The sequence below is a fragment of the Tilletiopsis washingtonensis genome (assembly GCF_003144115.1).
Source record: "Tilletiopsis washingtonensis strain MCA 4186 unplaced genomic scaffold FA09scaffold_26, whole genome shotgun sequence".
NCBI classification, from domain to species: Eukaryota; Fungi; Basidiomycota; class Exobasidiomycetes; order Entylomatales; genus Tilletiopsis; species Tilletiopsis washingtonensis.
Genome location: NW_020312023.1, coordinates 1 through 25,807, shown reverse-complemented (window position 1 = coordinate 25,807; position 25,807 = coordinate 1). Strand labels below are relative to the sequence as shown.

Below are 25,807 nucleotides of genomic sequence, written 5' to 3'. Positions count from 1 at the left end.
GCGCACCTCCAGGCATGCAGCCCGGCCCATCACAGGGAACACGTCGCATTGCAGACTCGCCGAGCCATCTACGCCTGCTTGCTGAGCTCCTGCGCCTTCTTCTCGATGAGCGCGTCGCGATCCTTGCGCTGCTCGTTGAGCAGCTTGAGGATGCGGCTGTGCCGCTTCGTCTGGATGCCGCCGGAGCGCACCAGAAGTGCTGGCCGTGCGTTGGCCGCAGGCTTTTGGCTGGGCACCACTGCATCCGCTCCTCCACCCTGCAGGCGCTCCGCCTCTGCCCGCGCCTCCGCAGCGTCGATATCCACGCGCAGCGGGTCTGCTGGCCGCACGGAGCGCCAGCGACGGTGGCCCGTTGCCTTGAGGAAGACGCGTGTCATCTCGAGCTTCATCTCCTGTTCGCGCAGACGCCCGATCAGCTCATGTGTGCAGAGGGCGTGCAGACGCGACTCACCTCCTGCATCAGGCTCTCCCGCCGGAACTGCTGCGTGAGCTCCGGGAAGACGAACGGCTCGAGCAGCCCGACCTCGGCCTTCTTCCACGTGCGCTGGCCCTTGGCAGTCTTGCCGCGGCCAACGCGGCTGCGCGAGATCTGCGAGCGGTAGACTTGCGTCCGCACCCACGTGACGTGCAGGCCGTAGATGCTGCGCAGGTAGTTGACCAGAGCGTGCTTCGACATGTCGAGAGGCAGGCGGAACGAGGCCTTCCACGGGTCGGCCTTGCCGCCCTTGGGCACAAAGTTGCGCACGAGACGCACCGTCTCGGTCGGCAGAAGCGTCGGGATGCCCACGCGCGGTGCGTGAGCGAACCAGCGAGGCGCCGACTCGCCGAGCACCAGCGAAGTCGAGCTGTCGTCGATCCAGAGGCGAGAGCGATCACGCTGGCTCCAGGCGGCGCGCTCTTCTTCGAGACGCGCATCAATGGAGAGGCCTTGCCAGGCTCTCCACGCTGCTGCCTCGTCTTCCTGAGCAAGCTGCTCGCGCGCCTCCTCACGCGCCGTGGCGCTCTTCTCGGTTGTGCCAGTCTTGCTGACGAGGACCTTGCGCGCCTCACGGACGGCAGCGGAGCTGTAGGGGCGAAGCGGGTATCCCGCAGTGTAGCCAGCGCGCCAGCCGAGACGGCGGATGCACTCGAAGCGCAGCCGCAAGATGCTTGCCTGGCGCTCCTCCCCAGACAGCTCGCGCCAGTGCTGCATCAGCTCTTCGTCGAGCGTCTGTTGCAGGCCCGGCGCACGCCATGCGTCGTGCTCGTCGAATGCGACGCCGTCCATGGCGGGATGCCGCTCTGCGACGCGGCGGAACGTGTCCTTCAGCCGGCCGACGTACTCGGTCTGCTCCGCCGCGGTGGCGTCCTCAGCGGCCGAAGACGACGGCAGCCACAGACGCGCGCGAGCGGAGCGGTAGGAGCGCGCCGTCTCGTACTCCTCCTCGAGCCATGCCGGGCAGTCGGCGCGGCGGGCGAAGGGCACGGCGAGCGCCTGGCGCTGCTCGGGCGACTCGAGCCAGTTCCAGCGCATGAGGCAGTCGGCCTGACGCTGGCGCGCGGCGAGGTACGCAGAGCCGGGTGCTGCGTGCGAGAGGCCGGGCTCGAGAGGCGCGATGCCGGGCGCGACAGAGTGGCTGGCGGACGGCGAGGCGGCGACGGGCGCCGCCGAGCGGGCGGCGCGGCCGCAGCTGAGGGTGCGCAGCGCCGGCGCGAGCGGCGTGGCGCGGCTCGCACGGCAGCGCAGCGCCGCGAGCGCCCGCTGGCTGGTCACAGACAGGACCATGGAGAGGAGCGAGCGGCGGTGCGCAGGGGCGAGGTGAGGAGCGGTGCGGCGGGATGGGACGGAAGAAGGCGCGGCGCGGCCCGAGCTGGGTCAGCGGCGCTGCACTTTTGCGCCGGCGGACGGCGCGTCGGGGTGCTTCGGCCGACAGCGCCGCGCCGCACGACGCGCGCCCAAGCTGTCTGGACGGCCGTCCCTCCTCCTCAATCCTGCTCCGCCATTAGGTCGCACAGCAGGAGGGTTTCATACACAACACAGACGGCAGCAACAGCTGCTGCGCGCGGGCTGCACGCCTCAGACGAAGCTGCACCGCAACACTGATCCGATGACATTCATTGCTGGTGACTCGTGAAGCGTGAGGGGGCCGCGTCTAGCGCAGGCATCGGCGGGCGTGAGAGATAGACGGCATGGAAGTCGCCGGCGCTTTGCGGACCGCCTTGGAACTGGCGTGAGTCGCCACTGTCGGCTGGGCGCTGCGCCGGGACGCCCGACGACAGGCTGGGCGGGGAGGGCATCCGGCGCGCCGCACTTGCGCCAAACTGCGCCGTCGGCGCTCCGAACTCTGGCGCCTGCGCATACGCGCCCGATGCCGAGCTGTCCAATCGTGCGGCCATGCTGAGCGGTGGCGTCCAAGCGCTGTGCTGGGCGATGCCCTCCGCCAGTCGGTCGTGCAGCGGCGCGCCAACGCGCGGAGGAGAGGACCCCAGGTATGCACCGCCTGCACCTGGCGGCGCCGCGTTGAGCGCGAAGAGGCCGTGCAGAGCAGGCGCTGGCGGACCTGGCGCTCCCAGGTCTGCGCTGCCCGGGTACACCGCGTCGAACATGTACGCAGCCGACGACGACGAGTGTGCGCTAGACGTGCCGGTCGAGGGACGCGAGCAGTCCCAGTCGCCCGCAGTGTGGCTGTCCGCGCCGTGCCGCAGGCCCCCGTACTGATCGACCGTGCCGGCGAATGGAGTCGTTTGATGTGCGAACGGGCCATGTGATGCGGCCTGGGACGCGGCAAAGTCTTGCCAGCTGGCAGCCGGTATCGACGGCGGGAGTGGCGCTGACGCAGGCAGATGAGACTGCGCGCCAAGGCTGCTGTGCACGTGTGTGGCGTGGGACATGCTTGCGCCCGCTCGGTCGTGGGCTGCGGGAGGATCTTGGCTGGTCCAAGGCATGGCAGTGCTCGGTGCCATAGGGTAGAAGGCGTCCTCGAGACTGAAAGGTGCAGCAGCAGCGTGGGCACTCGGGTACGGCTCGAAGCGCTCGCCGCCACGCCGCGTGCGCAGAGGCGCGTCGGATGAGCGCCGTTGGCGTGCGTCAGGGGAGCTCTGGCTGGCTTGCGCCACCATTGGCGAGCTCGTGTTGCGCGAAGAGCTCATGCCCAGGTTGGACAGAGCAGACCACCTTGCGGCGACGGGCGCTGCGGCGGGAGCCGATGGAGCACTGCGCCCTTCGCTGCCAGAGGTGGCCTCGCCGCTCGATGCTCCGTCCGAGGCGCGCATCCCTGGGTCGCTGGCGCCGGAGTCGCGGCTGTAGCGCGGCACGCCGTCCGGACCCACGATCACTGTGGGAGGGAAGCGGAACGAGGTCTTGCTCAGGAATACGGGCGAGATGGGCAGAGCATTGACTTCTGGGAGCGACGCAGGAGTGCGCAGTCGGCCGGCGCGCACGTCTTCGAGACTGTAGTACGACACTAGGTGCTGCGTCGAGCCTTCGACCTGCAGCGAGATCGTCTGCGTCGGGGTGAGCGGAGTGGTCTCGATCGACAGCGCACGGCAAGCTCACCTTTTTGCAGAGGCCTCCTTTTGCAAACGGGTAGCTATTCGTGAGGCTGCCCACGAGGTTGCGCTCCAGCTCGGCAGCGTCTCCTGCACTCCGGGCATCGGGCAGCGCGGGAGGGCTCGGCACTCTTCGCCTTGGCTCGTTCGACTGTTCGACACCCAGCGCGAGCGGATCGGGAAGCGTTGGTGAGGAGGCAGAAGACCCGACACTGGCAGGTGCGGAGCCTCGCGCTGAGCTGGCCGAGGCAGAGGCTGTCTTGGCCTGCTCGTTTGTCTGTGCTTTGACGATGTGCAGCTTGGTGTCGATCTGCCGGTAGACGAGGAAGTTGTATAGGATGCGGCTCGGGCTCCAGAGCAGGCCGTCGGTCCAGCGCTTGATGCCGCTCTCGCGCTCGTCGAACACGAACACGTGGCCGCTGCGGATGAGATGCCGCTCGTTGTCGCGCAGGCGCCGCGTCACCTTGGGCATGATGCCGCGGCGCACGCACTCAAACACAAGCAGCGCATCGTGCGTGCTGGAGCTGCAGCGAGGCGACTCGGCTCAGGAAGGGAAGAAGCACGAAGAGGCACGGCTGGACTCACATGTAGCCCGAGAAGGTTGCCTCGGTGATGGCTGACATGCTGGGCCCCGAGCAGCACACGGCGTTTCAGGGTGCCGCGCGACTGCGATGCCTATGTGCAGCCGGACGGGTCAGTCAAATCCAACGCGAGCAACGAGGTGGCTTCTGCGCGAGCAACGAGGTGGCTCCAAGACGAGAGCACGATGCCGCTCGCAGCGGCGGCGAAGGCCCTGCGCAGCTGCGATCTGTATGCAAGTCCTTTTACAGGTGCCTGAACGGACTAGACGGCGCAAGGCCCATGCCGGACGCGCCTGCCCGCTGTACCGCTCAGGCTCGAGCCCGCACGTCGTACATCGCGCGCAGACCACTCACAGAAACGTTGTGCGCCGCGCCGCGCCCACCCTCAGCGCAACCGGGCCGCGCGTGCCAGCAGGCGCCCGCGCCGGCAGTTTCAGCAGCGCTGCTGGAGCCAGCCCGAGACGAGCGTCGTGTCGCACTCGCTCCTCGTGCCCGCGGTCCCCTGCGGCGAGGCAGCGCGTGCCGGCCGGCGCCGCCAGGCAGCAGCGACGGTGCTGCACTCGCCTGGATGCAGCGCAGCGACCAGGCCGCGTGGACGAACGGCGGGCAATGGCCAGGCCGGCGGCGGTGCAGATCTGTGCTGCGCAGTGTGTGTCTGGGCGATGCGAGGTGGTGGTCGCACGGCAGCGAGTGGTGCAGGCGAGTGCTGGGGTGCTGTGACGGACGCCGGCGGTGTATCGTCGAGTGCGCGGCCACGGCGGCGATGGCGCTCGTGAGGGACAGCAGCCGCTGCACTGCCGCGGGGACTGGTGCTGGTGGCTGCACTGAGGCGGTGGTGGCTGGAAGGCAGCGCTGCGGCTATCCGCTGTGGCTGTTCGGCTGCGCGCTGTCTACGCGCTGTCGTGCACAGGGGCAGCGCGGTGCAGCAGCGCACGGAGCGGAGGGATCCCCGGCCGCCGGCCTGGCGAGCGTGCAGCCGGCGTGCGCTGCCTCTGAGCTGCGTGCGAGCAGCCGCGACCCTGCTCCGCCGCACCACGCCAAAGTTCCCACTTTGCGCCCCTCGCACGCAGCTTCCGTCGTCTCGGATGCGCCCTGGGTCGGCGCCAAAATTGCTCATTTGCCTGCAGCAGAAGGTCCAGCATGTCCCGAGCATGCTGCGGCGCACGGCAGGCCGGCCAGGCACGGACATGGGAGCCCGGCGGCGTGGTGCGCCAACTCCGCGTCCGACGGCGCCAGCACACAGCAGCGCCAGCAGCAGAGCCGACGGGAGGCACACGGCGGAGCAGATATCGCACGCTGCCCAGGCCTCAGCCATGGTGCCAGCAGCTTGGCGCACACCGCACCGTTCGGCTTGCATCCCCAGCGAGCGCCGAAAAGGCCAGGAGACGACGGAGGGCCGTCCTTCTGAGCGTGCATCGCTGCTGCGCGGCGCGAGATCTCGTTTTCGCGCCTGGCCATCTCGCGTCTGCCTGTGCTGCATCATGCGCTAAGTTAGGCCCGTGTCAGCTCCGCGGCGCCGCAGCGGCCTCGACGAACACACCGGCGCCGTGCCGCTCGCGAGAACTAGGTTAAGGTTTGGCAGCGCCAGCCCGGAGGAAATACTCCGCGCGGCGGGCGCTTCTGCGGCGCAGCGGCCGCCGCATGGAGCACAAGCATGAAGGTGCTGCGCCAGCGGGGACGCAGCAACGGCGTGCGGCAGCAGACCCAGAGGCGATTGCAGGCAGCAGGGGAATGAGGGTCAGCGCCTGCAGCCGAGGGCGATGGCTGCTGTGGTCTGGATCATCGCGCTGCTGCAGCTGGGCGGCGGCATCCAGATCGCAGCCGCACGGCCGACCGCCGGCACTCGCGGCTGCAATGGTGAGCACGCAGCACGGAGAGCCGGATGCAATGCAGGCCAGCTGCAGCTAGCGACTGGGTGTATCAGCCAGCACTGTCGCGTCCGTCGTAGAAGGCACACAGCTGCTCGGCTCACGGCGCTCGGCAGACGCTGGCCGCCGACGGCAGCTGCTGATGTGGCGCAAGCATCCTTGGACGATGGTCGCACGCCGTGCACGGCTACACATGCTGCCGGTGCCGTCATGCGTGCCTGAGCTTTTCTGTCTGCTGAGACTCAGGCAACCGCCGTACGCACTGATGCTGCCTGCTGCGCGATGCGCTTCGCTGCTTCGCTCTTCGCCAAGGGCTGGCAAGGCGACACCCGTACGGCGTGTCCGGTCTAAGTATGCTCCAACTGCGGACAGTCTGCGATGCTGTGCGGCCGCCGGACGGATGTCCATTTCGCTCTGCCACACGGCCGCCGCCCCGCAGCTTGCACGCGCATCTTGGGCATGGTATGGCCCGGCAGCAGGCGACTTGGAGGTCCTTTCACGACACGCTAGCCGCCCGTGGCCAGACGGATCGCGTTCAATTACCGCCATGCTTGGTCGCCAGCGACTGCTCGTACCGTCGGCGCACCGCGTCCTTGCTGTTGTAGCCTGGCCCAGTCGACGCGCCCCCCTGCGCCCAGGCAGCGCCCATCGCCGCGGCTCCGATCTCCTCGGCGTCGCGCAGGCGCACACTGCCGAGTCCGGCGCGCCCCTCGATGCCCCGTGCGATCACCTCGGGGGCCGAGGAGGCGGGTGCCGACGAGGCAGCGACGGCTGTCGACCCAGCATCTGTCGCGCCGCCCTGCTGCATCATAGCAAACATGCGGAAGCCTCGGTTGTTGGCGTCGAGCGGCACTGCCCGGGCAGGCTCGGCCTGAGGCAGCGCCGACTGCGCCGCACCGCCCGGAGTCGATCGTGCCGCCGGCCTGGATGGCTCGGCCCGTGGTGATGCGCTTCGCCGGCGGTTCCAGCGCTTCGGTCCTGGCTCGCGCGGGTGCTTGGCGCGGCGCTCAGCGGCGCGGTCGATGTACGCCGGCTTGCCCTGCGTATCTTCAGCCCCGTCGCCGGCGTCCGCAGGCTTGGCGTCGTCGTCTGTGCCGCCGCCGAGGTAGATCTCGCGCATCTCGCGCATGCGCGCACGCCGCACCGCTTCCGTCTCGATCTTGCGGTCAATCTGCGCCCGAGGTTTCGCAGCGCCTGCCACTGTCGGAGCTTGGGACATGCTCGCTGTGCCGCCAGGCAGGCTCACGCTTGCCGCTGCTGCCGCGGGACGGGAAGCAGTAGCAGCGTGCCCGGACTCTGCTTCCGCCGAGAGGATGATCTCGTTTGAGCCGTCTGCAGCCAGTGCGCATCGCTCGCACGCCAGCGCGCCGGCGCCGCCGTGGATGTGCACCTCGAACGTGGTGGCGCCGCAGCGCAGCCAGTCGCCATGTGCAAGCTGCTTCGGTGCGCTCGCCTTCTTGGGGTCCGACAGGCGCGTGAAACGCTTCGAAGAGATCTTGGCCGCGGTGTCGGCATCGGGTGCGGACGCTGCGGCGAGATGGAAGGTGCCGTGGACCGAGCCCGCGTCGGTGACGCCCCACGCTGCGTCATCGCTGTCACCGTTGTCGCCGAGAAAGAACAGATTAGCATGGTGCTTCGACACAGACATCGCTGGGTAGCAGCTGGCGCGTCAGTGGCAGTCGGCAGCACGGGCCGGCGGCTCCTACCGGGCAGTCTGATGCGGGCTGAGAATGCTCGATCGCGCCCCTGCCGGTGAGGATGGTCAGCGCTCTGGCACTGTGTAGCGTGATGGCGATGCCGGTCCGCCTCTATCCGATTGCGGCTCATCAGAGAGCCGCTGGCTAACGACAAGCATGCCGTGCTGCGCTTGCTCAGCTGCGCGTCCGTCGAAGAGACGCGGCGACAGAGGACTTGTAAGGCACGAGTGCGTACTCACGATGCTGACACCTTCGTCTCTTGAGTCGACAATGGCGATGCGCTGTCCATGAGGCAGCACATCGGAGGCGAGCGCCACCAGGCGCATCTGGGCGCCCGCCCGCGGGCGCGCCTGCGCTCGTCCGGAGGCCGGCTCCCGCACAGCTTCTGCATGCTGCCAGTCATGCTCATGCGGGCGGTAGTGCTGCGCCCTCGACGACTCGGGCCGGAACGCTGCGCCGTCGTGCTCCTCTGCCTGGCTGCGGCCCTGCCCGCCGCGCCAAGCAGAGTAGCGCTCCTCGTCGCGCCGCTCGTACTGCCAGGACGTCGCGTAGTAGTCGTGACCGTAGCGATCAGACGGATGCCGGACAGAGCCGACAGCGTCGCGTGCATCGTCGGCTCGCTCATAGCGAGACGAGGCGTGCCGATGCTCCGGCCGGTAGTGGTCGCCCGCACGGTCGTCTTCGTACGCGACGAGCTTGCGCGGATCGCGAGCCCGCTCGTCTGCGTAGTGCTGGGCGCCGTAGCCCCTGTCGTAGCCGCGTCCGCTGTCAAAGGCGCGCTCTCTGCCGTAGCCGTACTCTCTTGCGTCGCTGCCCTCCCCGTAGCTAGAGTGGCGTGGCCCGTCGTACGCGCCGCCGTAGCGCTCCGCCATGCTTGCTGCTGCCTCCAAGTGGAGGCTCAGCGGCTCGCGGCAGACGCAGCCGCAGGGCAGCGCTGTGGGCGCACGGCGGTGGGCGTCTGGCTGGCGGCGGCAGAGCTGCTGGGCGGCGAGAATGCAGTGCGTGGGGCGGAGCGGCGAGATGCACGGGTGGGAGGTGGTGGTGGTGAGAGGGAGTGATGCGCAGAGGCACGCGACCTGGACTGCGCGCGTGACGGCCTTCGCGCGGCGCCGCGCTGCCAAGCTCGAGTTCAGCGCCAAAGTGCACGGGTCACGCTGCCCAAATGTGGCCCCTGACTTGCGATGACGCCTGCAGGCCTCGGCATCGCACTCGCACGGAATAGCACAGCAGAGGGTGGGTATAGAGCATGCACATTGCGCCGGCGTGTGTGCTGTGGGGGTGCTGGGTGGAGAGATGTGCGCGGCGCAGCGGAGCAGAACGGCAGGCACTCGAGTACGCGAGTGGGAGAGAGAACGTGGAAGGAGCGAAGATGATGGGCGGTGCAGGAGCGAATGTGGAGCGCGCAGGCGGCCGGACAGCGGCAAACGCCTGGACGGTGCGGATTAGATCTGTCGGATGAGGCCAGTCAGCACAGCGCCCGGCTGCCGCAGGCTCACGGGCCGGTCTCACCAGACTGAGCTCGAGGGTCCAGACGCGCCGCGCCCACACGCGCACCACCTCGCCCTTGCCGTCCTTGAGCAGCTCGGCCTCGGCGGCGGGCAGCGTGGACAGCAGGGCGGCGGGCGGCGACGGCGGGCTGGCTGCGGCTGCCGGCGAGGTGACGGGCAGCACGACATCGACACCGTCCCACCAGCACTTGCGCTGTGGTGAGCAAGGCGAGTCAGCGCACGCCCGAGAGTGCAAGTAGCAGGCGGATGCCGACGTAAGTGCGCTGTGCGACGTGCACTGCTGCAGCGCACATTTGCCGCAGCGCCACTCACCGCAGGCTTCCGCCAGAAGAGCAGCAGCTTCTGAGCCGTCGCCAGCTGCTGCTGGTCAATGGCAATCTCGCCGCCGTCGTCCTTGACGCTGATGCCCGTCTTGAGCAGCACGAGCGCGATGCTCGTGATGCAGCACCGGCTCGGCTCGACGGCGCGGAAGCCCCAGCTGTCGTCGCGCTCGAAGCCCGACATGCACAGCATGTCGATCAGGTGTTGTTCGGCCATGTTGTTCTCTTTGGACACGTTGCGCTGCAGCGCCGTGAAGATGGAGCGCCGGCTGATGAGCGCCTCGCCGCAGCGCGCCTTGAGCGCGCGCAGCTCGAGCGCGCTCTTCTCCTCGTCGCCCTTGGCCTCGCCGGCGCGCGCCTTGCGCGGCGGAATGGCAAAGAACTCGAGCTCCTCGCGCAGCACAATCACGGCCTGCTTCGACAGCAGCGGGTTGCCCGGCGCGCCGTTGGCGCTGCTGAACGAGTCGTCGACGCCGCCGGCCGACGGGTGCGAGGCGCCGAGCACGGAGCGCCGCGACGGCGTGTCGACGCCGTAGAAGTCATCGCGCGCCGACTTGAAGAACGTCAGCACGTAGCGCAGGCATGTCGGGTCGAACTGTGAGGCGAGAGAGTGAGCGAGTGTGACATACAAGCTGGCGGGGCAGAGTGACGCAGCGCGAAGGATCCGCTCGCTGCTTCACGGTGCGTCGACGATGTAGTGCCGCGCCTGCCAAGCGCCGCATTGCAAGCCGCGATTCAACCCAGCCGGCCCACGACAGCGCCCACGTCTGCGCAAAGCCTGCACCCGGCATGCACAGTCTGCACGCGAATCGACGCGCACCGTGCCTCGGCGACCATCTGCCGGGAGCCCGCACCCGCACCGCCATCGCTCGAGCCCATGCGCGTGCGGCGTGTGCGCACGCTGCAGCCACTGCAACTCACGTCCACCAGGTACACATCCTCCTCGTCCTCGGCCTCGGCACCCTCGCCCTCGTCGTCACTCTCGTAGCGGCCCTGCTGGCGGCTGAGCACGAGGCCATTGGGGAAGAGGCAGAGGAGCACGCTCTCGGGCAGCGTCATGAGCGTGTCGCGCTCGAGGTGGAAGCGCTGGCCGCGCAGGTCGAGGATGAGCCGCGAGAGCGGCGACGGCGACGGCGGCGACGACATGCGGGGCAGCGGGTGGGCGCGGCAAGCGCAGCTAGGGCGAGGGCGAGGGCGGCGCGGACGCGGAGTGCGGCAGCGCACAGCTGCGGGGGGCGAAGGGGCGCCGAGGCCGAGGGCACGCGCCAGAGAGGTGCTGCTGCTGCGGTAGAGCGCTGGCGGTGCTGGTGATGAGCGGGCGAGTGGGGATGCGGCGTTTCGGTGTGGGGGTTGGGACGCAAGAGGCCTCAGCTGCGGGGCGCGCAACGGCAGCGCGGCCAAGGCGCGCGGCTCCGCTGCATCTGCGTCGCCGCCGCCGCGCGACGCTTGGAGCCTCGCCGCACCGCAACCGACACGGCGCGCCGTCATCGCTGATGAGCTCCATCTCGGCTGCCCGAGCCAGCACACATAGAGGCGCGCCGTGCCAGCGCTCATGTTCTGCTCCTCAGCCTCGCCTTGGTGACCCACCACCATCGTGAGGCCGCAGGGCCCCTGGCTGCCACGCCCGCCAAGCACGCGCGCCAGGCCAGGCCCGCCAAACGCGCAAGCGCGCGAGCCTGCCTCGGTCCTGCTTGCCGCGTGCGACAGCTTCACCAGCCGCTGCTGCCATCTGCATCTTCAGCTGCACTCCTCCTCCTATCGCAGCGGCTCAGGCGAGGAGCAAGGGCAGAGGCAGGGGCAGCTGAGGTGGACCAAGGCAACGCCGCACGTGACGCGCGAGCTGCAGTTGTAATGGCGAATACACTTGCCCGCTATAGTCACTGGCGCGCGCGGCCGCCGCCGTCGTCGTCGCGCTCGGGCGCCCGCGCCCCTTCGCGACCCACCTCCGCGACCCCCCGTCTCTCCCCCGCAATGGCCTCGATCTTCTCCGCAAACCCGCTGCGCGGCACGTGGCGCTACCTGGTGCGTGCCGACTCCGCAGAAGCACGCGCGCTGCGCCAGAGGCTGGGCTCCGGGCACGCTGGACAGTGCGCCCTCGTCCTCGCTGCGCGCTCGTCCTGCTGCTCTCGGCTTGCCCTCGCAGCCAAGGCATCAGGCGATGGCCGCGCGCAGCAGCCGAGTGTGTTCGTCGCTGTCCCGCGCATTGCTGACGCCTCACGCCGCCCCTGCAGCAACGCTCGGCACACGAGCAGCCCGTCGTCTTCTACAGCCTGCTCATCGGCGCCGCCGGTGCGTCGCGCAGCTGTCGCCCATCGCTGCCGCATGCTGACCCCTCTGCGCGCGCCTCAGGCCCCGTCGCTGTCGTCGCCGTGCCGCCGATCCGGCGCGCATACGGCTGGCAGCCGACCGAACGCATCCCCACCACATACCCACGTGAGTGTATGCCAGCAGGGCGGAGCGAGCCGATTGCGCCGGCGGCAGGAGCGTCGCTCTGCGCTACTTGCCGTCCTGTTGCTGCGGCGTCCAGGTCGCCGCATCATCGCGGACGTACAGTCCGGCAATGTAGGTTCCCGAGCCGTTAGGCTGACCGCATTCTTGCCCCTCCAGTGCCGCAGCGGGAGCGCGAGGCGATCAGCCAGTTCGATGATGAGGAGGAGTAGACAGACGCGCTGCGAAGGGACTCTGGCAGCTCGCAGCCGGGCAGCCGGTAGATAATGGGACAGGTTCATAAGAAGAGGCAGGCAGGCAGGCACGCCGGCAAAGTCGTAGAGCGCAGACGTGCCAGCAGGAGGGGAGTGGCAGGTTTGGATGTGCGGAGGCTTTCGGTCAGCCGAGAGCGGGCAAGCGGGCCGTGGCTGCGGCAGACGGCCGGGCAATGCAGACGAGCGGGATCTTCCCGAGCAGATCCCGCCGCATTGACAGCGGGTCGGCATTCGTGGCGTTCACCACAGCGCCAGGCTATGGACAAAGCGCCGCGGAGGTCACGGGGATTGGGTCCACAACAGGAACATCACGAAGGCAGGATCGAGGACACGGTAAGTGCATTTTCACGCAGCGCACAGGCTCTTCTACAGAGCCGACGCAGACGCAGCTTCTGCCGCTCCGTCGCTAGCGCCGTGGCGTCAGCTTGATGGGCAGCTTCTTCTTCCGTCCTGCCGTGAAGAAGTCGACGATGCCCGCCTCGAACGCCTCGGCCGAGAACTCTGGGAGGAGCTCCATGTCGTAGGCATGGACGACCTGTGCGACCGCGATGCGGATCTAGCAGCATCGTGTGAGCGTCGTCTGGGGGCGAGACCGGTGCTCACACACCTCCATGAAGGCCAGGTGCCTGCCGATGCATGACTCGGGGCCGTAGCTGAACGGGTTGAACGCCTTGAGGTTGAAGTTCTCCTCGTGCTCGGGCGCGAGCCAGCGCTCCGGCCTGAACGCCTCGGGGTGCGGCGCAAAGTTCCTCGGGTCACGCTGCATCAGGAATGTCGGCGTCGTGACGATCACGTCGCCGGGCACGACGAGCTGCTTGCCGGCGACGCTGAGCGTGAGGCCCTCGGCAGGCGTGACGCGCTGCAGGCCGGAGGCGACCGGAGGCCACAGCCGCAGGCTCTCGTTGATCACCGCGTTGAGGAAGCGGCACTCCTTGGCAAGCGCGTCGAAGTTGTCGGGCTCAGCCCCTGCGAAGGCCTGCGTGAGCTGAAGCCGGACAGGCTGCAACTCGGCGCCGACCCACCTTTGAAGACGTGGTGCAGCTCCTTGCGTAGCGCCTCCATCGCCTTGTCGTGCGTGAGGAGGTAGTAGAAGGACACTGCGAGCGTCGTCGATGCGGTGTCGCTGCCGGCAACCACCTGCAGCTGCGGGGACCGGTCAGATGGGGCAGAGGACACATGCGGCAGCGCTTACCATTGCGTCGCTCCGCAGCTCCTCCCAGTTGTGCTTCCAGCCGGACTCCTGGTCGACCTCGAGCAGATGCTTGAACACATCGGGACCGGCGCTGGGATCGTCCATGCGCCTGCGCAGCGACCCGGCGACCCAGTCCTCGAGCTTGACGATCGGGCTCTGCAGCAGCAGCCGTGAGTGGTGTGGCTGCAAGTGCGAGGGACAGAACGCACGGGCAGGTAGCGCGCAATCTCGCCGAGGTAGGGAACGTTGGAGAGCGTCTGGATGGCCGCCATGGCGTCCTGCAGGAGCTGTGCAGAGGTGTCAGCAGCAGCGCCACAAGGCGGAGTCGCTTGCACCACCTACCTGCACGCCCTCCGACAGCTTGCCGTTCTCCACGCACTCGAAGCTCGAGCTGAAGCCCACCTGGCCCATGACGTCGAAGCCGTAGTACGCCGCCCACTCGTCGACCTCGACCTTCTCGCCGCGCGCCGCGCTCTCGCCCATGCGCTCAACAAGCAGGCGCGAGAGGGCGAGGAGCGACGGCTCGTACGAGCGCAGCGAGCGGGCATTGAAGCCGCCGTCCCAGATGCGGCGGCGGGCGGCGTGGTCGGCCTTGATGGTGGTCGTGTGCAGGCTGCGCGAGCGGCGTCCCTTGCCCGCCGTGGCGCCCGCGTACCACGGGCCCTTGGAGCACTTTGACTGTGCGCCACACGTCGCCGCGATGACACTCGGGTCGTTGATGGACAGCTCGCGCGGGCCGGTCCGCACAATGTCGCCGTACTGCGAGTGCAGGCGCTGCACGTAGCGGGCGCGCTGCCCGGCGGCATCGACTGGCACCGTGGCCCACTGCGACAGGGCTGCCGTGAGCCAGTGTCGTCAGCGGCGCCATGTACACGACGCACCTTGGACAGAGCACACGACGTAGGTCCCGGAAAGGCGCAGCAGCGGTGGAACAGGACGCGGTACACGCCGATCGACAGCAGCAGCGTCGCCACGTACACCACGGCGCCACGGGCGACGAGGCCCAGCGCCGCCGAGAGGGCGAGGGGTGCGCGCGTGTGGCGCACGAGCAGCACGCTGCCCGAGTACAGCGCCGCCCAGGCGGGAAAGAGGCGTGCCGGCCACAGCTCGATGCGTGCAAAGATGAAGTGCGAGGCGAGCGCCAGCGCCGCGGCAGCGGCCGCGTCGGCTGCGCTCAGGCCGAGCACAGCGGGCATGCTGTGTGTGCAGAGCACCGGCTTGTGGCGTCGTTGTGCGCGTCGAGTTCGTCGTCGGACGCCGGGCGCTGCTGTTCGTGCGCTGCTGCGGCAAGGCCAGTGCCAGACGTGCGCTTGGTGCTGCGTGTCGGGCGATGCGATGGGCAGCGCAGAGCCGGCAGGGGCTGCATGGCTGCTTTTATGGCGGCGGCGAGGGTCCGTCCTGCCCAACAACGACGCACGGACCGTGTCCGGGGACGAGCATGCTCGACCGGCTGGAAGGCGAGGGTCCGGCCTCGCGCGCCATAGCCGGTCCAACAGGCTGCCCGCCCGGCGCCGGCACAACGCGCCTCCATCGCCCTTTGCAGGCACAGCCGTCCGACAGTGCAGGTACACAGCGATCTGCAGCAGCACGATGCACACGCTCAGCGCAGACTCAAGCCTGGCGCAGCGGAGCGGATGTGCCCCGACGGAGGCGATGTGGCGCGACGCCGCATGTCCAGGTCGCAGCCGGCTCACGGCAGAGCGCGCTCTGCACGTCCGGCTGCACTCGAGCCGGCCACAGCCCCGCACGGCGGGCGTGGGAGCACGGCACAAGCGCCACACTCCGCTCAGCCGGCGACAAGGCCGAGCCGCGTGCCGGCGCCGGAGCGGGGAAGGAGGGCAGCGTGCCCTGACGGCGCTTGTGCTGCCTGAGCGACTCTTACTGCGCTGCATCTGCACGCTTTGATGACAGCCCGACGGCCGCAGTCGCGGTGGTGTCGTGTGCACGCCGGGGCTGCCTTGTGCTCCGCTGTGCTGCCGCCTGCCGCTGCACAAGCGTGGCAGCAGCCACAGCCACTCCACCCGGCGCAACGCACAGCGATGCCCCGCACTGCGCATTGCAGCTCGCTTGCAACGGCAGCAGTGCCCAGGTGCCGCGTGCTGCTAGCTCCTCTTCACCCTGCCCTGATGCTGCCATCTTGTCTGCACCCCGCATTGCCTCGCTGCGCCGCAGCGCCGGCAGCGCACATGCCGGCTCGCACGGTCCACAGCTTGCATCGCTCCACCGACGCCAAAGCCTCATAAGGCGTGGCCGTGCCGCTCCACGCAGCCGCTCGCCGTCCCCATCTGACCCCCTCGTCACTACGCCATGCCCTCGTTCAAGGCCCGTGCGCTCGTCGCGCCCGCTCCGGCAGAGCCCTTTGTGCTTGAGAATTTCACCATCAACACCGACAACATCCCTGCCGGCCAGGCGCTTGTGCGCTTCATCGCTTCGGGCAGTGCGTAGCTGCTGTGGTCGTGCTGCTGAGCCTGCTGCTGACGCTCTGCCCAGTCTGCCACACCGACATTTCGGCGTGGAGCGGCCTCTTTGGGCCGATGATCCCCTCGCCCGCCGTGTTCGGCCACGAGGGCAGCGGCATCGTCGAGTGGCTGCCGGCCGACTACGCGGGCCCGCTGCAGGTCGGCGACAAGGTCATGGCCTCCTTTACGCGCTGCCAGGCGTGCTCCTTCTGCAAGGCCGGCCAGCTCAGCGGCTGCCACGTCTTTACGCCGAAGAACCTCGCCTGCTACGACGAGCGCATGCAGCAGCAGACGATCAAGCTCGACAGCGGCGTCGACGTCGTCGTTGGCTTCTTTGGCCAGTCGTCGTTTGCCAGCCACATGCCGTGCCACTTTCAGTCGCTCGTCAAGGTCGATGCCGACACGGCGCTGCCGCCCGTCACTGCGTTTGGCTGCGGCATCATCACGGGCTTCAGCACGGCGCTCTCGCTCATGCCAAGCCACACGCCGCGCTCGTTTGAGCAGCTGCGCAGCCTCATGTCGCTCAATGGCGAGACGCTGCAGCGCGACGGCGTCGAGGCGGACGCCACGCCGCAGACCCTGGCCGTGTTCGGCATTGGCTGCGTGGGTGCTGGCAGCCTTGTGTTTGCGTCCAAGGTCAGTCACGCTGTAGCGCAGCGCGTGGCCGTGTCTGATGCTTTTCTGCAGGTCGCCTCCAAGCAGATTCCCGTCGTCATCGCGGTCGACATTGACGACGCGCGCCTCGCACTCGCGACCAAGCTCGGCGCGACACACACGATCAACAGCGCCGGCCTCTCGTCCGACGAGGTGGCCGCCAAGGTGCGCGAGCTGTCGCACGGCGGCACGGGCGCGACGATGGTCGTCGAGGCGAGCGGCGTGCCGGCCTGCGTGGAGACGGGCATCAAGGCACTGGGGCACCGCGGCCGGCTCGCCATCGTCGGCGCCCCGGCGCCCGGCTCGAGCATCCCGGTGGACGTGTTCAACCTGCTGAACAACCAGCAAACGATCCGCGGAGTGAGTCCGCGCGCTGTGTCAGTCGGAAGCCGAGCTGACCTCTTCCAGGTGATGATGGGCGACAGCGACCCGCTCATCATTCTGCCGCTGCTGCTCAAGCTGCACAAGCAGTCGCCGTGGATGCAGCATCTCGTGCAGGAGTACAAGCCCGAGAACATGGCGCAGGCGCTCAAGGACGCCAAGGCCGGCACGACGATCAAGCCGGTGCTGGTGTGGTGAGGAGGAGCAGGGTTAATGTCATTGTAGCAGCCACTCGCGCACGACTGTGGCGCCGCCCCACCGCCGGTCGAGCATCACGCCCCTGAGCCAGCGCTCGAGGATTGCCCGCCTCTCCTGCAGCAGCGCGGGCGAGTACTTCTGCAGCACGTTGTGGCGCGTGTGCAGAGCCGGCAGGGCCGAGGCATGGGCCTGTCGCAGCGTCAGCAGAGCGCCTCGCGCGGTGCAAGCATGACTCACGGGCCGCGACTTGCCCAGCGCTTTTCGCAGGGCGACGAAGGACGAGAAGCGGCGGAAGACGGTCACCGTTGTTCCCTGAGCGAGGCGCGTCAGTGCAGGCTCGACCGGCGCGCTGTGTTGAGCCACCGCTTCCGGCTTGCCGCGTCAGGGCACTTACCGACTTTGTGAGCACCCGTATCTCGTACTCGACGTGGCCCTTTGCCTTGCCTCCGATCTCCACCCAGCCGATGCAGTGCACGTCCCGAGCGAAGCGGCCGTGCGTCTGCCCGTTGGGCGCCGGCGAGATGCTGGCTTCTGCTGGTGCTTGTCGCTCAGACGCCGACGAGCGCGAGGGTGACTGGACTTCGGCGCTCCCAACCGAGGTGCCCGACTGCCACGAGCGGTTCGAGGAGCCAGACGCAGACCGCCTCAGGCGGGGACGCGCAGCAATCTCGGGCGCAAGCTCTGCAAGCGACTCGTCGGAGCTCCCGTCGTCGCGTCGCGCAGAGCGCGCACGTGTGAAGCTATCTTCAATCTCGTCGGCAGGGCCTACATCGCCGTACTCCCGCGCACTGCGCGCGTTGCCGTGCAGCCTGACTGTTGCCGATGTGGAAGACAGTGCACTTGGTGCAGTGGACTTGCTGAGCAGGGCAGGGCTCGCGCTTGCCGTCGTGGGCAGCCGCGGCGATGCCAGCGCGCTGCGGCGCTGCGTAGACGAAGCCGGGCTGGACGAGAGCAGACCGGCGGACAGCGAGGGCGACGGCTCGGCGCTAGAGTCGAAGAAGAGCGGCAGCGCATGGTGCGTCGCCTCCGCATGGCAGTCTTCATTGTCGGGGAACGACTGGAGGAAGAACGACGGCGTGGCGGAGCGCGACGCGGTGCCGTGCGTGTCTAGCCTGGCTGTGCCTGGCAACGATGCTTCGCCGTGCGCAGTGGTGCCGCGCTCTGCACACGCCAGCAAGGCGGCGGTGGGCCGCCAGCGCGGCCGGGCGGGTGCTTCACCCAGCAGGGCACGCGCAGCGGCGATGCCCGGCAGCTCGCGCGGCGATGCGTCCGACGGCGCTCCCGGTGCCGGCGAGGGCCCGCGCGGCGGCGACCACGACAGCGCCGTGGCCCACTGCGGCGGCGGCGATGCGAGGCCAGGCGAGAGCGGCGAGCGCGGCGAGGACGGCGTCGACGAGCCTGACGCAGAGGAGGCGGCCGATGAGGCGCGATGCCGGGCATGCGGCGCGGCTGTGCGCAGCACCGAGGGCGCCAGACGCAGCCGCGACGCCGGCAGAGCGTCGTGCTCGTCGTCGTCGTCAGGCAGGGCGCCGCTCTTGGGGACGCGCGGCAAGGGCGACGGCGCAGCACTGCCTACGGCCGGTGCGGCGTCGACGATGCGCTCCAGGCGGCTGCCGGCACGCGTGACGGCGGCGAGCGTGCCGGTCGTGGCGTCGGCGTTGCGTGCGGGGCGCAGCGCGGCGGCGCCTGAGCCGGCGAGTAGCTCGTCCTGCGCCTCGGCAAGGGCACGCTGCAGCTGCGGCGCCGACATGGGCGTGGCGGGAGCGGCGCTTGCGGCAGCGGCCGGCATGCTGCAGGGCGGTGCCGGCCTGCGCAGCCGTCGCGGTGCGGGTACGGACGGATGTGGTGCGAGGCGGATGGTGGTGGAGCAGAGGCAGGCCCGGACAGGAGCACGGCGCAAGCGATGTCCGTGCGCGGCGCCGCGCCGCGCCTCGAGCTCGCCGCTGCACCTCGCGCCGCTCACGGTGTGCCTCCACCTTGGCTCCGACCACCACCGCCGCAGCGCCAGCTCGCCTTGCGCCTCACCATGGGCGTCCTCCTCTCGGCATGCCTCACGCGCGAGAAGGATGCGCGCAAAGGCCCGTCCAGCGCAGAGTCTGTGCAGGCGTCAGGCCCGCACAACCTCTCGCCCCGCGGCGCGCGCAATGCCGCCTCGTTTGGCCCCGAGATGCAAGCCATCCTCAAGGTGTTCCAGGACCAGTACGACGCCGACAGCAACCCCGACGGCATCGTCGTGCTCGGCGTCGCCGACAACTCGCTGCTGCGCACCGAGCTGCTCGAGGTGCGTGTGGAGAGGGCATAGCGCGACGTCCGGCCGAGGGCCGAGAGCGACGCTGATGCCGCGCCGCAGTACTTCAACAAGCCGGGCCGCCTGCACCTCAGTGCGCCCGAGATGACCGTCAGTGCAAGCGCAATGTGCCTCACAGCCGCCTCACTGACGCTGGCCGCAGTACGCCAACCGCGTCTTTGCCTCGGCCCGCCTGCTCGGTGCGGTGCGCTGATCCGCGGCACGCTTGCGCAGTGACTCACACTGCGCACCCCAGACGCCCTCGCCGGCCTGTACAACGAGGTGCCCGACGGACTGGAGCCGCACGAGGGTCCGCACGAAGCACCTCGCCTGATTCACGCCGTCAAGGAGAAGCACACCGTCGTCGGCTCGGGCGCGACGGGCATCCTCGACGCCGTCGCGTGGGTCCTGTGTGCGAAGCAGGAGGGCATCCTGCTCTCGACGCCCGCGTACAAGTGAGCCTGCTGTGATGCGTGTGGCAGGCCCAGCTGATGGGAATGCCTGACAGCGCGTTCTTCAACGACTTTACTGTCCGCGCCGATGCGACCATCGTCGAGGTGCCGACGTCGCCCGCCGAGACGCTCACGGCGGCGCAGCTGGTGGAGAAGTATGAGACCGCCCTGCAGCAGGCCAGGAGGGCGGGCACGACCGTGCGCATGCTGCTGCTCTGCAACCCGCATGTGCGTATCGGCGGACTGTGAAGCCGCACCTCGCTGACTCGCTCGCAGAATCCCACCGGCTGCATCTATCCTCGCGAGCAGTGCGTGAGGGGGATGGTCTACGCAGCTGCCGTGCTCACCCTGCTGCTCACAGCATCGTGGCGCTCGCGCGCTTTGCGGCCAAGCACGACCTGCATCTCGTGTCGGACGAGATCTACGCACGCTCGTGCTTCCGCACGCGTGCCGTGCCCGACCCGCCGCAGTTCCACTCGGTGCTCTCCATGGACCTGCAGAAGGAGGCCGGCCTGCCGCTGTCCAAGCTGCACGTTGTCACGTCGGCCAGCAAGGACTTCAGCATCAATGTAGGCGAAGCGCGGCAGGAGTGCACGCTTGCGCTGACGCACTGCCTCTGCAGGGCTTCCGTCTGGGCGTTTTCATCTCACAGGGCAACCCTGAGGCCATCGCGGCGATGACTGCCCTTGGCCTCATGGCGCAGGCGTCGTCGCCGGCGGGCAATCTGTGGTTCACGCTGCTCGAGGATCGTGCGTGCAATGTGTCCTCCGTGCCGCTCGCCTACTGACGCCCTGATACAGGCGAGTACTGCCTCTGGTTCCTCGCCGAGCAGCGCCGGCGTCTCGCTGCCGCATTCAACTACGTGGCGGCGTGGGCTGCGCACCACGGCATTCCGCTTGCGCCTGCGAATGCGGGCCACTTTCTGCTGATCGACCTCTCGCGCTTCTCCGGCAAGACGGCCAAGGGCGAGGCGGAGCTGACGAGCCGCTTCATCGAGAAGAAGGTCTTCGGTGCGTTGGCACGAGCGACTGAGTCAGAGTCACTGCTTACCCGTCCGTGCCCAGTGGCGCCGGGTGCCCAGTACCACCACCCGAAGCCAGGCTTCTACCGCCTGACGTTCAGCGTGGAGCCCAAGGCGCTACAGGTGGGCCTGTCGCGCGTCGAGGAGACTCTCGCCCTCGAGAGCTGGATCGCCAAGCAGCCGCGCCTGAGCTTCGGCGACTCGCACCCGCCGCCTGCACTCGCCGCACCCGATGCATGAATGGCATTGATGCATCACGTCCGCACGCCCGCAAAGGCCAGGAGCGCGTCCCAGCCAAGGTATAGCTGCGACGAGAATCAGCAGATGCGCGGCATCGCTTGGCCAGGCAGCTCACATTGTATCCGGCCGCCGTGAGCTGGTTCAGGGGCGCGTGAGTCAGCGAGTACGTGCGTCAGGGCCGAGCGACGTACAGCAGCAAGGTTGCCAAGCGTGACTGCTCCGCCGCGCCACGCATGGACGATGCGGTTCTCGCGCACATTGAGGCCGTGCTCCTCGGGCACGAGGAGCGTCAGCTGCGACGCCGCCACGCGCGCGAGCAGCAGCGTCGTCGCGAGGCCGTGGACGAGTGCAGTGGGCGCGCCGTTGAGCTCGGAGATGGTCAGGAAGAAGAGCTTGGGAGGGACGTCAGTGTGGGCCATGGCTCGAATGTGCAAGGCGGGCAGATTGCAAGGCCATTCACACGCGACGCTCTGCTCATCGCTGCGTCTGACCCGCTAGGCAGTCTCTCGCGACGCTACTCTGCTCCTCGTTGCGCCTGACCCGTCCCGTCGCTTCCTTCGCACGCTGTCCTCGCCGCGCACTCACCGCAATCGGCGTGCTCATCGCAAAGTCTGTCTGTGCCCGCACGGCTCGCACGAGGCGGCGCTGCAGCGCCTCGGAGTCTCTGGCCGGCGCGTTGCTCGACTTGACCACACTGCCGAGCGCCGTCTGCGAGGCACGGCGCAGCGCTGCGGAGGGCATGTCAGTACGGCAAGAGAGGCACAGCCAGGCGGCAGGGGCGCGGCGTGCAGCGAGGAGCAGATGAGGCCATGGCGCTCATCCTCGCTGCAGCCCCCAGTATGGGCCCTGATGCAAGCGATCCGCCGACGAGGCCATGGCGCTCATCCTCGCTGAAGCCCCCAGTATGGGCCCTGGTGCAAGCGATCCGCCGACTCGAGCTCGCCGGCCACCACGGCACCGGCGCGCCACGCACAGATGACATTGGCGTTGAGGTAAGAGTAGTAGCCGGCGAAGAGGGCGCTGTGCGCCAGGCTGGCGGGCGTGAGGATGAAGGCGACGGGCATGGCGGCAGCGGGGGTGTGGTGGTGGTGTGCAGAGCGCCGGACGATGCGCAGCCGGGCGTCTTTGTCTTGTCCACGAGGCCCCACACCATGCTCGGTGCGTGGGAGCACAGCGCCTTGGCGATCCGTGCGCCGTGGCCGGGCCGGCCGTGCTTCTTGCCGTCGCCTTCCCAGCGCTGGCCTGCCGCTGGCTTAAGCCAGGCTTTGTGTTTGCAGTCTCGTCAGTCTGCCTGCAATTTCGCGGCTGTGGACGCACAGTGGATGCGCAGCCATCGCTCGACCTGTGAGCTGTGGCCAGCATGCTGCGCGCGCAGTCAGCGGCGGCTGGGCCGTGCCGCAACATCGTGGCGCGCCGGGCCCTGCTGCCATCGCGCCGAGGCGCCGCGCCGCGCCTGCGTCCCCTCCACCTGCACCGCTCCCTCACCGCTCCCTCTCGCGCCATGTCCTCGCCGCCGTCGGGCCCGCCCGACCCATTCCTGCACTCTGCCAGCGGTGCCGCATCGCCAGCGCACAGCGACGCCGACGGCGCCGCGCCGTCCGCGTCCGACAAGCCCGTGCCGGCGCTGCCGCCCTCGGGGCCCGCGTCGCCGCGAGATGACACGGCCGAGGACGCCGCCGTGCAGTGGGGCGGCAGTGCGTACGAGGTGCCGCCGTCGCTGCGGCCTGAAGCTGCGGCGGTGCGCAGCGATGATGAGGGCTTTGAGCAGATTGCGTCGGAGCCGCCGGCGTGGAGTAGCGGCACCGCCGACGACGACGCAGAGGCGCCCCCTGCCCTGGCCGGCTCGTCGGCGTCGCTGCCGCCGGACCAGCGGCGCAAGTCGGCACGGGTGAGTGCGCCAGCGCCGGATGTATGCTTTTTTTCGCTGATCCATGCCCAGCCGTCGCTGCCGGCCGGTGCACACGGCCACATCCGCATCGTCGACGCGCTCAAGTCGTCGGACGGCGGGCCGTCGACGTTTATCGTGTACCACATCTCGCTGCCCGCGCTCGGCCTCTCGTCGAAGCGGCGCTACTCGGAGTTTGAGGCGCTGCGCACGGCGCTCATTGCGCTGCACCCCACGCGCCTCGTGCCGCCGCTGCCGCCGAAGCACTCCATCGGCGACTATGCGGCGAAGCAGGCGCGCGCCAAGGAGGACGCCGCGATCATTGCGCGGCGCCGGCGGCTGCTCGGTAGCTTCCTGGAGCGCTGTGCGACGGACCCGGTGCTGGGCAAGGAGGACCTGCTGCGGCGCTTCTGCGACGGCCGCGAGAGCTGGGTAGGTGCTGTGTGAGGCGATGTGCTGCGTGTGGCTGACCCGCTCGCACAGCACGACATCAGCACCTCGCCGCCGCTCTCGGACCTGCCGAAGTCGTCGCTACGCGCGCCCGTCCGCTCGCCCGCCGACCCGCAGGCGAGCCGCGCGTACGCTGCGCTGCCGCTCCCGGGCGCCGCGACGCCGCTGCGTGTGCCGAATGCGCGCTTTGCCGACTCGGAGGCGTTCACGAACCGGTGGACGGCGCATGTGGCGGGGCCGCTGGAGAAAGGCAACCGCCGGATCATCAAGCGCTGGGGTGGTGAGTGGCGAGCCTGAGTGTCGAGCGATACGTGCTGCACTAGCTGCCGTCTGACCTGTGCCTGCAGACTCGTCGGCGGACTATGCCGAGCTCGGCGCGGTGCTCAACGGCTTTAGCCTGAGCGAGAATGGCGAGCTGGCGGCGGCCATCGAGCGGACGGGGCAGGCGGCGGATGGCACATTCATGTCGATCGGCGAGATGGTGCGTGGTCCACAGGCACAGCGCGACATGGCTGACACACCGCAGCTGTCCGAGTGGGAGGCGACGTTCACCGAGCCGCTGTCCGAGTACGCGGCGTACGGCAGCATCGTGCAGAAGCTGCTGCGCTGGCGGCATCTCAAGCATCTCCAGTTTGAGCTCGCCGAGGACGCCGTCGAGGCGAAGCGGCTGCAGCTCGAGGAGCTCGAGCGCATCGAGTCCGAGGCACAGCGGCTGCAGGCGGCGCTCAACGCCGGCGGGCGCGGCCTGATTCCGGACCGCGGCGCGCGCACGGGCGTGCTTGACGGCGTCAACAAGGGCGCGGCGCGCTCGAGCGTGTTTGGCACGGCCGCCGAGGACGAGCCGGCGCAGTCGTCGCTCGATGCCGCGCCCGCCGCCGCACCGGACTGGACGGACCCGTCCGCCCCGCGCTCGGCGCGCGTGCCCGCATCGAGTGCGCCTAATCGGCGCTCCGGCGGCGGCCTGCTCGGTGCGCTCAGCCACACGTTCCACGCCGTCATGGACGTCGACCCGGACGCGACGCGGCGCAACAACATTGGCAAGCTGCGCGAGTCGATCTCGCAGGTGAGTGAGCCAGGTCAAGTGCTGCAGGGCTGCGAGATGCTGCGAGACGCTGTCTGCGAAATGCGGCGGTTCTGCGAGATGCGCCGCGAGATGCTGTACCGCTGCGAGACACTGCAAGATGCTGCGAGATGCTTTGGCGCCCTTTGCTCATGCTGACCCGCGCACAGCTCGACGAGGCCCTCACGCTCACCGCCGACGACCTGCGCTTCGCCACGTCGGCGATCCAGGCCGCGCTCGACGGCTTCCAGAAGAACAAGGTGGCCGACTTTCGCGCGATGTTCCTCGGCTACGCCCGGCTGCACCGCGAGTTCTGCCGCGTCGTGAGTAGGGCAAGTTCTGCTGCGGCGGCTCGGGCTGACAGATGCTCCGTGCAGAACCTCGCGAACTGGCAGGAGGTGAGTGCCGCCGGTGTGCGAGTGCGTGCGCCGCGCTGACCCCCCGCACTAGGCCCGCCGCCAGCTGGACCTCGTGCAGGCCGAGACGGCGATGCCCGAGTCGAGCCTGGTGCGCCACCAGCGCATGGAGGGCTCGGCGCCGCGCTGAGTGTCCGTGACGACTGTAATGAACCCGTGTGCCTGCCGTGGTCTGAGCGTGCGAGGTGGATGTGCGGGGCGGGGCGGAGCGAGCTGCGAGGCCAGATGCGAAATGCCGCCGCGCGCGCCGCGGCCGTGCGCAGCGCCATCAGCATCGCGAGCGCAGCAGCGCCGCCCCTCCTCTCCGCCCCCCACCTCCCCAAGGTTTGGCTTCAGGTTCTTTGCAACCGCGCTCTCCTGGGTGCTGGGGTACTCAGACTTTGCCAGCAACAAGAAAGGTACAAATAACCTTGTATTTGCAGCATACTGCAAGGCAATGCCGGCCAGGGGGCAGAATCTCAGTAGGGTTGACTGATGGGGAGGTGCATTGGGCCTGCCTGGACCTGCCAGAGAGGCAGCCTGGCATTCCAGTCAGCCAATGCTGCTTGAGGTCACCTGGAAGAGCGTGGGAGCAGGAATGGCAAGGGCTCCCACGGCGTGGATAGGGGCTAGGGGCAGATGGTAGCCACATCTACGGCATCCCCTGAGTCAGGGCTACGCAGCAGTACCAGTCTCATCAGCACTGCACTGCCAGGAGAGAAAGTAGCAAAATGGGGCAGATCTGGCAGATTGGCAAGGGGTTAGGGTTAGGGTTAGGGTTAGGGTTAGGGTTAGGGCTAGGGTTAGGGTTAGGGTTAGGGTTAGGGTTAGGGCTAGGGTTAGGGTTAGGGTTAGGGTTAGGGTTAGGGTTAGGGTTAGGGTTAGGGTTAGGGTTAGGGTTAGGGTTAGGGTTAGGGTTAGGGTTAGGG

At 68.8% G+C, this 25,807-nt stretch overlaps 12 protein-coding genes across 12 annotated transcripts; 5 read left to right on the top strand and 7 right to left on the bottom strand.

The window, feature by feature from the left end:
- Positions 1–10: 10 nt before the first annotated feature.
- FA09DRAFT_332506 (hypothetical protein) lies at positions 11–1,817 on the bottom strand. The gene is made up of 2 exons (XM_025743481.1): positions 452–1,817; positions 11–392 (listed from the first exon to the last, which is right to left on the bottom strand). The coding sequence occupies exons 1-2, from the start codon at positions 1,763–1,765 to the stop codon at positions 69–71; spliced, it is 1,638 nt and encodes a 545-aa protein (XP_025595121.1). The 5' UTR covers positions 1,766–1,817; the 3' UTR covers positions 11–68.
- A 277-nt stretch (positions 1,818–2,094) lies between these two features.
- On the bottom strand, positions 2,095–4,151 carry FA09DRAFT_326807 (hypothetical protein; the record flags this gene model as incomplete). Its single annotated transcript, XM_025741229.1, has 3 exons — positions 2,095–3,483; positions 3,536–4,052; positions 4,114–4,151. 3 exons carry the CDS (start codon positions 4,149–4,151, stop codon positions 2,095–2,097), a joined length of 1,944 nt encoding a protein of 647 aa, XP_025595120.1.
- Positions 4,152–5,818: 1,667 nt separating this feature from the next.
- Positions 5,819–7,071, top strand: FA09DRAFT_160397 (hypothetical protein). Its single transcript, XM_025739235.1, has one exon. The coding sequence runs from the start codon at positions 6,120–6,122 to the stop codon at positions 6,921–6,923; it is 804 nt and encodes a 267-aa protein (XP_025595119.1). The 5' UTR covers positions 5,819–6,119; the 3' UTR covers positions 6,924–7,071.
- Positions 7,072–8,721, bottom strand: FA09DRAFT_160396 (hypothetical protein). Its single transcript, XM_025739234.1, has 2 exons — positions 7,914–8,721; positions 7,072–7,723 (listed from the first exon to the last, which is right to left on the bottom strand). The coding sequence occupies exons 1-2, from the start codon at positions 8,544–8,546 to the stop codon at positions 7,220–7,222; spliced, it is 1,137 nt and encodes a 378-aa protein (XP_025595118.1). The 5' UTR covers positions 8,547–8,721; the 3' UTR covers positions 7,072–7,219.
- Positions 8,722–8,907: 186 nt separating this feature from the next.
- FA09DRAFT_323253 (hypothetical protein) lies at positions 8,908–10,848 on the bottom strand. Its single transcript, XM_025741082.1, has 4 exons — positions 10,424–10,848; positions 9,495–10,097; positions 9,184–9,375; positions 8,908–9,122 (listed from the first exon to the last, which is right to left on the bottom strand). The coding sequence occupies exons 1-4, from the start codon at positions 10,646–10,648 to the stop codon at positions 9,117–9,119; spliced, it is 1,026 nt and encodes a 341-aa protein (XP_025595117.1). The 5' UTR covers positions 10,649–10,848; the 3' UTR covers positions 8,908–9,116.
- A 609-nt stretch (positions 10,849–11,457) lies between these two features.
- FA09DRAFT_332502 (hypothetical protein) lies at positions 11,458–12,527 on the top strand. The gene is made up of 4 exons (XM_025743480.1): positions 11,458–11,524; positions 11,734–11,791; positions 11,852–11,935; positions 12,110–12,527. The coding sequence occupies exons 1-4, from the start codon at positions 11,474–11,476 to the stop codon at positions 12,160–12,162; spliced, it is 246 nt and encodes an 81-aa protein (XP_025595116.1). The 5' UTR covers positions 11,458–11,473; the 3' UTR covers positions 12,163–12,527.
- Positions 12,465–15,032, bottom strand: FA09DRAFT_332501 (cytochrome P450). Its single transcript, XM_025743479.1, has 7 exons — positions 14,278–15,032; positions 13,739–14,221; positions 13,606–13,683; positions 13,397–13,552; positions 13,227–13,347; positions 12,812–13,170; positions 12,465–12,760 (listed from the first exon to the last, which is right to left on the bottom strand). Exons 1-7 carry the CDS (start codon positions 14,590–14,592, stop codon positions 12,611–12,613), a joined length of 1,662 nt encoding a protein of 553 aa, XP_025595115.1. The 5' UTR covers positions 14,593–15,032; the 3' UTR covers positions 12,465–12,610.
- Positions 15,033–15,302: 270 nt separating this feature from the next.
- On the top strand, positions 15,303–17,127 carry FA09DRAFT_332500 (GroES-like protein). The gene is made up of 4 exons (XM_025743478.1): positions 15,303–15,833; positions 15,887–16,491; positions 16,543–16,869; positions 16,918–17,127. Exons 1-4 carry the CDS (start codon positions 15,704–15,706, stop codon positions 17,086–17,088), a joined length of 1,233 nt encoding a protein of 410 aa, XP_025595114.1. The 5' UTR covers positions 15,303–15,703; the 3' UTR covers positions 17,089–17,127.
- A 260-nt stretch (positions 17,128–17,387) lies between these two features.
- FA09DRAFT_341562 (hypothetical protein) lies at positions 17,388–18,877 on the bottom strand (the record flags this gene model as incomplete). The annotated part of the gene is made up of 2 exons (XM_025744464.1): positions 17,388–17,400; positions 17,487–18,877. The coding sequence occupies 2 exons, from the start codon at positions 18,875–18,877 to the stop codon at positions 17,388–17,390; spliced, it is 1,404 nt and encodes a 467-aa protein (XP_025595113.1).
- Positions 18,878–19,073: 196 nt separating this feature from the next.
- On the top strand, positions 19,074–21,110 carry FA09DRAFT_323246 (PLP-dependent transferase). Its single transcript, XM_025741081.1, has 10 exons — positions 19,074–19,369; positions 19,439–19,486; positions 19,539–19,575; positions 19,632–19,830; positions 19,884–20,055; positions 20,104–20,135; positions 20,189–20,396; positions 20,450–20,576; positions 20,628–20,837; positions 20,892–21,110. Exons 1-10 carry the CDS (start codon positions 19,115–19,117, stop codon positions 21,086–21,088), a joined length of 1,485 nt encoding a protein of 494 aa, XP_025595112.1. The 5' UTR covers positions 19,074–19,114; the 3' UTR covers positions 21,089–21,110.
- Positions 20,955–22,397, bottom strand: FA09DRAFT_332498 (hypothetical protein). Its single transcript, XM_025743477.1, has 5 exons — positions 22,062–22,397; positions 21,674–21,816; positions 21,280–21,480; positions 21,204–21,224; positions 20,955–21,153 (listed from the first exon to the last, which is right to left on the bottom strand). Exons 1-5 carry the CDS (start codon positions 22,150–22,152, stop codon positions 21,103–21,105), a joined length of 507 nt encoding a protein of 168 aa, XP_025595111.1. The 5' UTR covers positions 22,153–22,397; the 3' UTR covers positions 20,955–21,102.
- Positions 22,398–22,585: 188 nt separating this feature from the next.
- Positions 22,586–25,065, top strand: FA09DRAFT_332497 (hypothetical protein). Its single transcript, XM_025743476.1, has 8 exons — positions 22,586–22,976; positions 23,028–23,405; positions 23,457–23,703; positions 23,771–23,904; positions 23,950–24,486; positions 24,654–24,806; positions 24,861–24,881; positions 24,934–25,065. The coding sequence occupies exons 1-8, from the start codon at positions 22,590–22,592 to the stop codon at positions 25,027–25,029; spliced, it is 1,953 nt and encodes a 650-aa protein (XP_025595110.1). The 5' UTR covers positions 22,586–22,589; the 3' UTR covers positions 25,030–25,065.
- Positions 25,066–25,807: the final 742 nt, after the last annotated feature.